At 35.5% G+C, this 13205-nt stretch overlaps 1 protein-coding gene across 2 annotated transcripts in view; it reads left to right on the top strand.

Annotated features, from left to right (window-relative positions):
- Positions 1-13205, top strand: part of tmem8b (transmembrane protein 8B) — a 170617-nt gene that overhangs the window by 139954 nt on the left and 17458 nt on the right. For both annotated transcript variants that reach the window (XM_051110840.1, XM_051110842.1), the window contains 5 exons: positions 4287-4383; positions 5669-5792; positions 6654-6796; positions 11334-11512; positions 12031-12177. In XM_051110840.1, coding sequence (XP_050966797.1) covers positions 4287-4383; positions 5669-5792; positions 6654-6796; positions 11334-11512; positions 12031-12177 — 690 coding nt within the window. The remainder of the gene's footprint in view (positions 1-4286; positions 4384-5668; positions 5793-6653; positions 6797-11333; positions 11513-12030; positions 12178-13205) is intronic.

Below are 13205 nucleotides of genomic sequence, written 5' to 3'. Positions count from 1 at the left end.
GGCTAAATAGTTAGTCTGGTTGTTGAAGTGAATTTGGTATGTTTACCTAAACCTAGATATTTTGAAAATACTGTATTCTAATCACTTCTGGCTTTTTTATATATTTTTATATATTTTATGCCGACAGAGTGGACATGTTAAGCTTTGGCAAAGCAAGTAAGCAAAATCATACCAAGAAAATTTGTCAGTTGAAAAGTCACCAACTTACTCACCTCAGCCGTCGAAATTCCCGCCACTGAAGACACAAGAATTCCCACCACTGCTGTCCTGATGTCACTAAAGGGGATGGCCTTTTATTAAATTCCCCAGTATGAATATAAAAAACTTAATATAACTAATATAACACACCCTTTCATAGTCATTTTTATGTTAAGTTATCATGGCAAATGAGTTATTTATGTACAGGACACAAAAAGGTACCCTACCGTGATATTGACCCATTTGAAGTTATGTTAAAAGAAAGAGTGTAACTTAAGAAATTCGTATCCTGTCTCATGTAATCGCTCAATCAGTATTTCAACCGTGGAAAGCCGTAACCGTAACGTTTCATTTACCTCAGAAAAATCATATTAGCTGACCATAAATGTGTTAGTCAGCTAGAAAAATGAACTCAAAGATGAGAATTTTGCGAAATATATGTACAATATAACATATTCATTATATTTTTTACTGTTCTTCAATGTTTAATTTATATTTGAATAAATCCATTAAGTTTTTATGGTAGCCACCATTTAAATGTTTATATTTTATGTAATTGTAAGTTTATTATAATAAAAACTTAATGAAGTGTAATTTAAGTGTTTGTATACAAATCTGTTCATTTTAACCTTTAATATCATAGTAGTGTAGTGCCAGCTGAGAAAATTTGGCATGTACTGTATCATATATGTATCCAACATAATCAAAATTGAACTGTGATTTTGAGCTTATGAATCAGAATCGAATCAACCTAGCTCTAGTATCTATTTGCTAAATGCATCGTAATGACTTTATGTAAACAATTCATCCATGGATATGTTTGATTTAACTTTTTTCCTCATCATTTTCAATCAAAACATCTTGTGGTGAAACAACATTCAGATCTGCCTCTATCCAATCAACAACCGACAAATTAAATGAAGGCAGTTCCTCAATTTTTTTTTTTTTTTTTTGATGATCCATTTCATTCAGATGTAGCCTACGTCATAATACAAAACAGAAGATCTGTTGCTACATCCGTTTCATTACAACTTAAGTAGTCAGGTTGTATTTTGGGTCAAGATAAAGTGGAAGTGTGGTTGTCTTTCATTGCTCCCTTTACCAAGTATGTTTCCAAACAGCCACGAGCCTTACAATGAATTTTAGAAGAAAAAACACATTCTATCCCAGTTATTGGCAGAATATTCATTCTTAACAGCAAATACTGCTCATCATTGCTTTTCCTACTGTTGCAATCAATTCTTTCCACTCATCAGGTGTTGCCCTGGCTAATGAATGCCAATACTGCGGTAGCTGTGGCTTTTACATCTGACAGCAGACCGTTTTGTGGTCACTACAGTTTTGAAATACATGGAGGAAACTTTTGTGAGCTGTTAATTTTTAAACCGTCTTGAATAACAGCCAAGAGCTGCCCTGAGTAAACCCAGCTGGTCATCCGTCATTGTTAAAAACTTACATCCCTGATTGGGGTCTGGGCCGAGGCCAGCTCAACACAGGTGCTTGGCACAGCATTGACATTAAAGCACTCCACGCCGAATATCGAGCAAGAGAGAAGCCAGGAAATTTCAGTTGCTGTTGTACTGATTACTAAAAACACCGGCTCGATAAAAGCCTGTGGTTGAGACACTCTTGGTTCATTTAGATTACATGGTTGCAAACAATCCTATGTCACAGACAGCGGCTCTTATTCTTTATTGTCTATTTTCTACAGCTGTCAGGCCTTATGCAGGAAGAGACAATGCCATAGATTTACAATGATGGATGACTGAAGCTTGCTAAAATAGATACACTAGATATTAAAAATGTGAATAGTATAGAAATTTTCATGGTGTGGTTATTTTGCATGTATTAAATTTTATATTATAGTGTGTATATGTGTATACTGTACTAAAGTACTTTATATACATTGCCTGGCCAAAAAAAAATCACCATTTGGATGTTTTTGCCATGTTGTACAGGTGCATCTCAGTGAATTAGAATGTCGTGGAAAAGTTTATTTGTTTCAGTAATGCAACTCAAATTGTGAAACTCGTGTATTAAAATAAATTCAATGCACACTGACTGAAGTAGTTTAAATCTTTGGTTCTTTTAGTTGTGATGATTTTGGCTCACAACAATTCACTATCTCAGCAAATTAGAATATGGTGACATGCCAATCAGCTAATCAACTCAAAACACCTGCAAAGGTTTCCCGAGCCTTCAAAATGGTCTCTCAGTTTGGTTCACTAGGCTACACAATCATGGGGAAGACATTGACACCCTTCACAAGGAGGGTAAGCCACAAACATTTATTGTCCAAAGAAGCTGGCTGTTCACAGAGTGCTGTATCCAAGCATGTTAACAGAAAGTTGAGTGGAAGGAAAAAGTGTGGAAGAAAAAGATGCACAACCAACCGAGAGAACTGCAGTCTTGAGAGGCTTGTCAAGTAAAATTGATTCAAGAATTTGGGTGAAATTCACAAGGAATGGGCTGAGGCTGGGGTCAAGGCATCAAAAGCCACTACACACAGACATGTCAAGGAATTTGGCTACAGTTGTCGTATTCCTCTTGTTAAGCCACTCCTGAACCACAGACAACATCAGAGGCGTTTTACCTGGGCTAAGGAGAAGAAGAAATGGACTGTTGCCCAGTGGTCCAAAGTCCTCTTTTCAGATGAGAGCAAGTTTTGTATTTCATTTGGAAACCAAGGTCCTAGAGTCTGGAGGAAGGGTGGAGAAGCTCATAGCTCAATTTGCTTGAAGTCCAGTGTTAAGTTTCCACAGTCTGTGATGATTTGGGGTGCATTGTCATCTGCTGGTGTTGGTCCACTGTGTTTTTTGAAAACCAAAGTCACTGCACCCGTTTACCAAGAAATTTTAGAGCACTTCATGCTTCCTTCTGCTGACCAGCTTTTTAAAGATGCTGATTTAATTTTTCAGCAGGATTTGGCACCTGCCCACACTGCTAAAAGCACCAAAAGTTGGTTAAATGACCATGGTGTTGGTGTGCTTGACTGGCCAGCAAACTCACCAGACCTGAACCCCACAGACAATCTATGGGGTATTGTCAAGAGGAAAATGAGAAACAAGAGACCAAAGAAATGCAGATGAGCTGAAGGCCACTGTCAAAGAAACCTGGGCTTCCATACCACCTCAGCAGTACCACAGACTGATCACCTCCCTGCCACACTGAATTGAGGCAGTAATTAAAGCAAAAGGAGCACCTTCCAAGTATTGAGTACATATACAGTAAATGAACATACGTTCCAGAAGGCCAATTTTTTTAATTGGTCTTATGAAGTATTCTAGTTTGTTGATAGTGAATTGGTGGGTTTTTGTTAAATAGGATCCAAAATCATCACAATTAAAAGAACCAAAGACTTAAACTACTTCAGACTGTGTGCACTGAATTTATTTAATACGAGTTTCACAATTTGAGTTGAATTACTGAAATAAATGAACTTTTCCATGACATTCTAATTTATTGAGATGCACCTGTATGTTTTTCAACATTTTTTTTTAAATCTAACTGATGCATTGCATAGATTTTACCAATTTATGTGGTTTCTTTAGAGTTGAGATCGCACCAAGAAATTATTAACCTGTATTATGGCTGTTCGACTGCTTGCTGTCATAAAATGTAATGAATAACTGTGATTAGTCAGAGAACATGATACTTTGCTTCAAAGTGTTATTTTTCCTCTCTCTCTCTATCTCTCTCCCACTATTTGTGAATGTGAGAGAGATCACTAATTTGCCTCATGTCCTGGATTCGCTTATTCATCAGGCCTCTCTGTATTATTTATGAACGGGGTGAAAGGCAAGGGCGAACATCTTTATTTTCAGATGTCTGTGGATAAGGGGGCTTGCTGTGGGAGATGATTGGCCTTTCGCTCAGCTACAAAGAACCTCGTTTCCTTTGATATTCCTATGAAATTATCACATCTCGAACGGTTATATCACAGCCCTCTCCTTTGCCTGCCAAACCCTCGTTTGACCTGCTTTGTGTCACCCACTGTCTGTGTTTCAAAGTAACTTGTTAATTAACTTTGATGTTCACTTATCTTTAACAGGATTCAAACCTATTTTGCCTTTTTTTTCCCTCTCCAGTCTTCAGTGAGAGGAGAGAATATTACGATCTTTGGCTGCCTGAATCATGGGATGCCGCTGTCTCTTCACGACAACACGTCAGTCTCATGTGAATCTGGTAAGACAGTCTATGATTTATAGATGATGCTCTTTAAGCCATATGTAGTATGTTTAACATATTCACCATCATATTTTGTAATATTTTTTACAATTTTAAAGAATTGGTCCATTTTCTGAGTAAAAATTTCCTGATAATTTACTTACCCCCATGTCATCCAAGATGTTCATGTCTTTCTTTCTTCAGTCGAAAAGAAAATAAGGTTTTTGAGGAAAACATTCTAGGATTTTTCTCCAGTTTGTGTATTTTATTGGAGATCAGCGGTTTAAAGGTCCAAATTCACAGTTTCAGTGCAGCTTCAAACGGCTCTACATGATCCCAGTCGAGGAAAAAGAGTCAATTCATAATTTTCTAAAAAAAAAATATATAAAAATTTATATGCTTTTTAGCCACATGGACCTTCAACCTGTTGGCTCCCATTGAAGTCCACTATATGGAGAAAAATCCTGAAATGTTTTCCAAAAAAAAAAAAACTTAATTATCTTACCATACAATTTACTTTGAAAATTAGTAAATATATTGATATTCATATATTGATTAGTAAATATATTGCTAATATATTAAAGTACTGTAATAATTAATAAATAATTACATTGAATTGTAAGTAAAAATACATCTACTTACAGTATCACTTATTATCTGAAAACTTGTGATACGTCAAATTTAATAATATTCTATTACATTTTTGATATTATGTATGTACTATTGTGTGTTTTATGTTATATTTTTATTGTTTTTTTAATCTTCATGGCATTATTATAGAGTCATGTGTTTTTTTTAGTGAAAAACTGCATGTGTTGAAAAACTGTTAGCATATTTTTGCAGTAAATTTTCTTTATGTTACAGTGCAGAAAAAAAGTCTCAAAGCACACAATGTCTAAATTTATTTCAGGTTGTCTTTTAAATTGCTTTGGGCCAGTGCCCTTTGCTGTAATGTTCATGAAGACAACTCAAGTTCCCTAGGGCTTTGATCCAAAATCATGACAATAAAAACAATGAAGTGCCTTTTTTGGAAGCAATTCAGGTGAAACAAAGAAAGATGTCTCCATTTCTATGCAAATGCAACATAAACTGCATCGTATGGTTGCAGGTGAGATGGTAAACTTGCTTCTACCACAAGAATTTTCTTTTATGGTCCATTTTATGGTTGAGCACATCACTCAGACATGCACTTTCCAGGGTTTTGTCTAGAATGCTCACGATAACAATTTTGGGCTCAATCATGGCTAATGGTGGCGCTAGGTTTTGTCTAGTCCTTAACCTCTTTGTGCACTTTCTTTATCAGAATCGGTTTCAGGATTTCATCTCTCCATTAACACCACCACAAATATCACCAAGCTGAGGATTCCCTACCCGCAGACTGGCACGTGGTATCTGAGCCTGCGATCCCTGTGCGCCACTGAACACGGGTGAGCACATTTACATGTCTTTCTGTTTGTGTTTTTGCACTAAATTATCAGAGTGTAGTTGCTGAGAAAAGGATGGAAAATATTCATAGCACTCCATGTATTTACCTTCTTCAACATTTAGCAAGTGCAGTAGTAGCAGCATGTGAACTATGAAAAGTTTCATGTTTGCTGCTCTGAAATACAGTACTTGTGAAGCAATTCATAAATTCACTTTTATGTTGACCTAGACTCTCGTAACCTTACTTTAGCTTATTCAGGATGAAGATGAATTCTGACAGTGAGAGTTCATGTTAAGTTTGATATCTTCATTTGAAATTGCACACAAAGGCTGTACAGTATGTATTTTCATACTACCATAGAGATTATAGCATATCAGTTTTATCCTTCTAAAAGGAATAATTCATCTAAATTAAGTTTCTGTTATCATTTACTCACCCTAATGTTGTTCCAAACTTGTGTGGCTTTTTCTTTCTTCCACTGAACACAAAAGGAGTTATTTACAAGACTCTGCTGCTTTGTATTTTCAATGAAAGTACAATAAATGGAACTGAGGAGTTCAACCTCAAAAAAAGGACACAAAAGCACTATAAAAATATCATAAAAGTGATCTATGCAACTTGTGAATCATAACTCTTGTGAAGCCGTTCTATAGCTGTGTGTGAGCAACACAGAAGATAACATCTCTAATTTTGGCTGTTTCTCACAAAAAGCTTTTGCAACCCTAAAAGCTTCAATCCCCATTTATTGTAACTGCATGGAAAAAAAAAAATTCTTCAAAGAATGTTCTCTTCATTCTTGGTAGTTTTCCTAAAAGCTTGTTTTCTACTTTTCACTTCCTATTATCTCCATGTTCTTGTATAGGTTTGAGATGTGTACTAATGTAACAGCTGAGGTGTACCTTCGCTCGTACCTGACCCCCTGCATCAATGACTGCGGCACCTATGGCCAGTGCAAACTCCTCCGCACCAACAACTATCTGTATGCTGCATGCGAATGTAAAGCAGGTGAGCACTTGAAGCATTTGTCATGTGTTCTCTTTAGTAAAATGATTGGTGTAAATGAGTCAGAATTTTGAGAAGAACAATTAAATGCATTGCCTTTGAATTTTCTAGTGTGTGTACTAAATTGATTCTACTGATGTAACCAGGGCCTAAAACTACCTTTTTGCCAAACCTGCCAATGACCGGTGACGTGATAAAATTTACTGGCCTTTTTTTGTTTTTACTGGCCACGCTTTTTGCAAAAACAGGCCGTTATTACTACTACAATGACTAAACAATGTTTTTAATTTGTCGTGCTACTGGTGTCTCTATTAAATGCATTTTCCCTCACTTTTACCTATTAATTATAATTATTCAACATTACAGTTTAATTGAAAGCTATTTTTTCTTATTTTTAGGCTTTTAGGATACAACTTTTAATTTAAGTGATTTTAAAACAATCTTCACATAAACTATAAATTGTATATGCATAAACTATACAGATTAATCTTTATTCAAGCAACAAAAGTTACTCAGTGACTAGATCAGTCGAGTGATGATTTCTCTTTTTCTTTTGTTCTTTAAATTACATCAATAACAGACTTCAGCAGGTTAGGTTTCACTTTAAAACGCAGTGCTGTCTCTTTAAAACCTGAGGCACATGAGGTGGATCTGGCACATGTCTGATTTTCTACAAACTCTTTATGGTCATTTAAGACTTTATAACTCATTTAAAAATACGTTTACACAGTAACTCACCAAAACCTTGCATTTTGACATAATTGTGTATGTTTTCGTCTGTTGAAATGCTACTGGTGCGCTGTCTGAAGCGGCTCAGTGTATGCCGAACACACGGCCTTTCAAACTATACTTCGCTGCACCACTTAGGCAGCGTAACCCCAGGTATGTGTTGCCACATTCTCGGGTTATGAAGAGTAAAGAAGGGAAAAGTTATTCTTCCAAAATGAAGCAGCAATATCGTCTCAGGTAAAAGATATTAGAACTGTGTTTAGGGACAGGCTGGACATCACACTGTTCTGACCTTATCAGCTGTTTGTATTTCATTATTTGTTTCGCTCTGGTTGCTTATGACAGAACAGCTAATCATGATGATCTTTTGTTTGTTTTATTCACTTACGTCAGAAACAGCGAATCTCTTTAAAAACTGGGTGTTGTTTTCACTACATTGCATTGTTATATTTCATAAAAATTTTACCCAACTTGCGACTGACACTGTTACTGATACTCGCAAACGTCAATTTTTACTTGCATTTGGCACCTGGGGAGTGTTAATTTTAGGCCCTGGATGTAACGTCCATGGTGCTCTCACTACACATCATGTTCTCACATGGTGAAAAATCACGGAGCAAAGAGGACACTCATTGACAGACAAGACTTACTTTTGGTAAAAAGTCTTAGCTTTCAAATTTTGTCTTTTTTTAAATTCAAACAATAACCGTTTTATGTTTTTTTAAATGTATTTTGACATATCGCTGTAGCGCCTCAGTTAATGTGATGTGAACTGATCATCTCTTTCTCTTTACTAGTTATAACATGCAATAAACATGAATGAACATCAGAAGGTATTTTATTTTAAGCGTGGAAAGATGTCAATATACACCATTTGACAAGTTTCTACTCTTTTGTGTTTTGTTTGTCAGACAAAATGGCGGATTCAGCATTACGATTGGTCAGATCGCCTTTCATTCAAACCTTCGAAGGGTCAATTGACATATCACATAGCAGGCAGAAGAATTTAAGAATCAGTTTACATATAACTGATAATGTTTATGCCTGGGAATCAGTAAAGGATTAGAACTATATAATATTTCTCTCTCTCTCTCTCTCTCGTCTGCATTGTGCAGTACTTACATTAAAGGGGTCATTGGATGCAAAATTCACATTTACATGTTGTTTGAACATAAATGTGTGTTGGCAGTGTGTGTACACATCCACCCTATAATAATAAAAATCCACCCTGTGTTTTTTATTTAATCCAGAGCAGAGCTCATTATAATTTAAAGAGCCATGCAACAAAATGGGTTGCTGTGAACAGAGCTGATTTTGATAAGGTAAAAGGGTGTTTTTTAAACTACCATTGAGAAATTTTAACCAAAGCATGTTACAGACTTTTCATTAAGACCCTAACAAATCATATCAACTTGTGTAAAATGGGCATCCAATGACCCAGTGAAGTTCTTAAGTTTGGAGTCGGATAGAGTTTTTTCATGTTTTTGTAAGGTTTGTAACCTTGTTCGCTAAGGCTGCATTTATTTGATCAGGAATACTGTGAAATATTATTACAATTAAAATGATTTGTTTGCTTTATTATATTTCAAAATATGTAATTTATTCTAGGTTAAATTGCAAGCAGCCATTACTCCAGTCCTTTCAGAAAGCATTTCTTTTTATTAATAGTGTTGAAAACAGTTGTAATTGGATTCTTTGATAAATAGTTATTTGTTATACTTATTTTAAAGAGAAATCTTTTGTAACATTATAAATGTTTTTAATGGCACTGATGATTAATTAAATGTGTTCTTGCTGAAGAAAATCAAATTAATTAATTAATTTTAAAAAAAGGTAACACTTTTTTTTTAAAGGACCAATTCTTACTATTTACTAGTAGCTTATTAGCATGCATATTACTAGCATGTTGGCTGGTCATTTTACTTATTAGGCACATATTAATGCTTTATTCTGCACGACCATATTCTAGATCCCCTAACCCGACCCCATACCTAAACTTAACAAGTATGTTAGTAACTAGTAATAAGCAGCAAATTAGGGGTTTTTACTGAGGGACAACTCTTAATTAATAGTGAATATGTGTTAGTGCATTTACTTCAGAATGCTACAATTTGTTTTCTTTAATTTTGTTTTTCTAAGAATTCACTCATACACTTGTTATATTAGAAGTATTAAATGTAATTATGCCAAAATCCCCCAATAATCCTTAAAAGGATTTAGTCCGTACACTTACAGTGTGACACACGTGCTCGAAAACACCTTGAAACTTTATCTTTCAGGAAAACGGATGAGGAGAAATTTTGTGTAATTTAACTAGTGAATAAGTCTATCCCCACCTCCCCAGGGTGTTATCACCCTTGTGGTTAATATGATGATAATCACAGTAATATTTTATAATTCCATTTATTATCTTTCTCCTCTGCTGTCAGATGCCAATCAAAGTTAATTGGCATGTTAAATGGTTCAATTACACATGTGCCAATCATGTCGCTCTATAACTATGAGATCACAAATCAAGTGGTTTTTAATTAGAGGACATTTGATGATCCTGAGAAATATGCTAATCACAACCTCTCAATTACAGTGCCATTATAAAGCTCTGGTGCCTCGTTTCCTCCTCTCCCCCTGGATTCCTACCCATAGTTTCTTTTGTCATTAGCATAGACAAATTTACCCTTTTAATGAATGTTTTCTGGCAAACAGCTGAGCGCTCTGATACTGCACGCATGCAAGGCTCTTCTCTGTTCTCGAGTGTCTGGTAAAGCTCAATTGACCGTCTTTGTCGACACTCAGCGAGACTTCAATCACTACATGCCTTTGAGGATTTTTGTTTGTGGTTGGGCTAATTAAGGCTTCATAATCAGAGAGATTTGTGGTATGCTTTCTGCCATTTTCTATGAGAGGTTAGAGGTGCAGTACATCTATTTCCTTCATGGTGTTTATATAACAGTAGGCTGCCCGAATCCAATCTATATTTATGAAGCTGTTTACAACAGCTGACAGATGAAGAACAGAATGTGTGTGTGAATGACGAAGAAAGTACATGTGTATTTCTGTGATGTCTTTTTTTCCCTTTGTTAGCTTTACATGCATTTCCGATGTGTTTTATTCTTTGTTTTTCACTTGCTTAGTTTGCTTTGCGGATATAGACTGTAGTATATTTACATACGCTACCTTTCAAAAATGTGGGTCTGGTAAGATGTTTTTAAAAAGTCTCTAATGCTCACTTGAGGCTGCAATTAGTTGATCAAAAATACAGTAAAAACATTAATATTATGAAATATTATTACCATTTTTCTATTTGAATATATTTTAAAATGTAATTTATTCCTGTGATGCAAAGCTGAATTTTCTGCAGCCATTACTCTAGTCTTCAGTGTCACATGATACTTCAGAAATCATTCTAGTATGATGAACTGCTGAAACATTTCTTATTATTGTCAATGTTGAAAACAAGTGTGCTTCATTAATTTTTTAATTTAAATATAACAAAAATCTTACTGACTCTAAACTTTTGAAGTGCACCCACTTTTAAAAGGATAATACATCCAGAAATAAAAATTAGGTTATCATTTACTCACCTTCATGTCATTCCCAACCTGTATGACTTTCTTCTGCAGAAAAAGAATGGAAATTTTTTCTTTAAAAGAAATTTTGAGCACATTTTCCACACTTATTTCCACATAATAACAGTGAACTGACACTGAAGCTTTCAAGAATTATGCTTAAAATATGTCTTTCAGGACCATTTTGAGTCCAACTTAGGAGCTTCAGGACCATTTTGGTTAATAACGTTTGTGTGTTTTTCTAGGTTGGGATGGCTGGGGTTGCACGGATAACACCGAGGCATACTCATACGGCTTCCAGCTGCTCTCAACTCTCCTTCTGTGTCTCAGCAACCTGATGTTCGTCCCACCTGTGACCATCGCCATCCGCAGTCATTACCTGCTGGAGGCATCTGTCTATATTTTCACCATGTTCTTTTCCACTGTGAGTTTGAAGGCCTGGTTTAAACCAAACGTATAAAAACATGGGGCTTGAATAAACATTTCAATTGCTGGTTGCATGATGACATTTGCAGGTGGACTACTCTGTAGGTATAAATCATCTAAAATGAAACCAAGATATATGCAGCTTCAAACATAATAAAATAACTTTAAGGAATAGCCCCAACTCTCAATTCTACTAGGATATTTTTGAAGCCGTTGTAACTTGTAAATGAATTCATCGGTGCAGTCAGATTGAAGATTGAAGAACTGGAACTGTTGTATAATTGATAATTTTATACTAGATTTGCATTCAGTTTTGTTCCAGTTTTAAACAGACATGCCTAATTAATGTAATAAGTGCCTGCTGCCTCACTCTCAAACCCGTCGTGAGTCCTAATTCAGCATATCAGTGGCAGCTGGAGTATGGAGATTATAGTTAAGAACCAGTGACATGTCAAAGTGTCATATTTTATTCATGCTTCCTCTGACCTTTTGTTTTCTTCTTTCACCCTTCAACAGTTTTATCATGCCTGTGACCAGCCAGGCATTGTGGTCTTCTGCATCATGGAGTACGACGTGCTGCAGTTCTGTGACTTCCTCGGCTCGCTCATGTCTGTATGGGTCACTGTCATCGCCATGGCCAGACTCAAATCTATTATCAAACAGGTAAAAATCACTCAGTTGCAAAACTCAAAACACATTCAATTTTATAAACCTTGTAGTTTTTCCACTCTGTGCTCTCATGTTTTTTGTACAATTGGCTAAAATTCAGTGAGCTCAAAAATATATGAATGTATTTGCATTGAATAAAGAAAAAAAAAGTTTAAACTTACACTGGCGTTCGAAAGTTTACATTTTTAAAGCAATTACAACAAACTGATGAAAAAGTGACAGTAAAGAATTGTGTAATGTCATAAATGATTTCTATCTCAGATAAATAATAATACTGTCCTTTTGAATTTTCTGTTGATTTAAGAATCCTGACATCACAATCCAGTATTGCAGTTTCCAGAAAAATATTAAAGGATTAGTTCACTCCTGAATTAAAATTTCGTGATAATTTACTCACTGCTATGTCATCCAAGATGTTTATATCTTTTTTTTTCTCCGGTCGAAAAGAAATTAAGGTTTTTGAGAAAAACAAACCAGGATTTTTCTCCATATAGTGGACTTCAGTGGGGATCCGAATTGCAGTTTGGGCTCTACACAATCCCAGAAAGGAATAATGATTGGTAATTTTCTAAAAAACAAAAAAAGTATATACATTTAAACCACAAATGCTCATCTTGCTTTAGCTTGATTTTATGCATTACGTAATCATGCTGGAAAAGTCACATGTGGTTAGTTTTTGTCTGTGTACTTCGGTTCAAAAAGGTAGGGTATGGTAAAAAACTCCATCACATTTTCTCCTGTATCTTTAAAATCATCCAACATTGTTGTTTTACCCTCTTTTTTTTGTAAAGGGCATTTGACTTTCTTTGCTTGTTTGTTTTGTAAACACTGGGTCGGTACTTTTGCCTATGTCACGCGTGACCAGGGCTTAATTTGTGCCGAAATCCGAAATCTGATCCAGAATCTCATTTTAGCGGATCCCCCTCCTAACGCGACAATGAAAGACGTTCGTGCTGACCTGTAGTGTGCATATATTTAATGAAAAATCTTTTATTATGAGCCTGCTTGCCGCACATGTACAT

The sequence above is a fragment of the Labeo rohita genome, chromosome 5 (assembly GCF_022985175.1).
Source record: "Labeo rohita strain BAU-BD-2019 chromosome 5, IGBB_LRoh.1.0, whole genome shotgun sequence".
Classification (NCBI taxonomy): Eukaryota; Metazoa; Chordata; class Actinopteri; order Cypriniformes; family Cyprinidae; genus Labeo; species Labeo rohita.
Note: the sequence above shows the minus strand (reverse complement) of the source record. Positions and strands in the feature narration are given on the sequence as shown.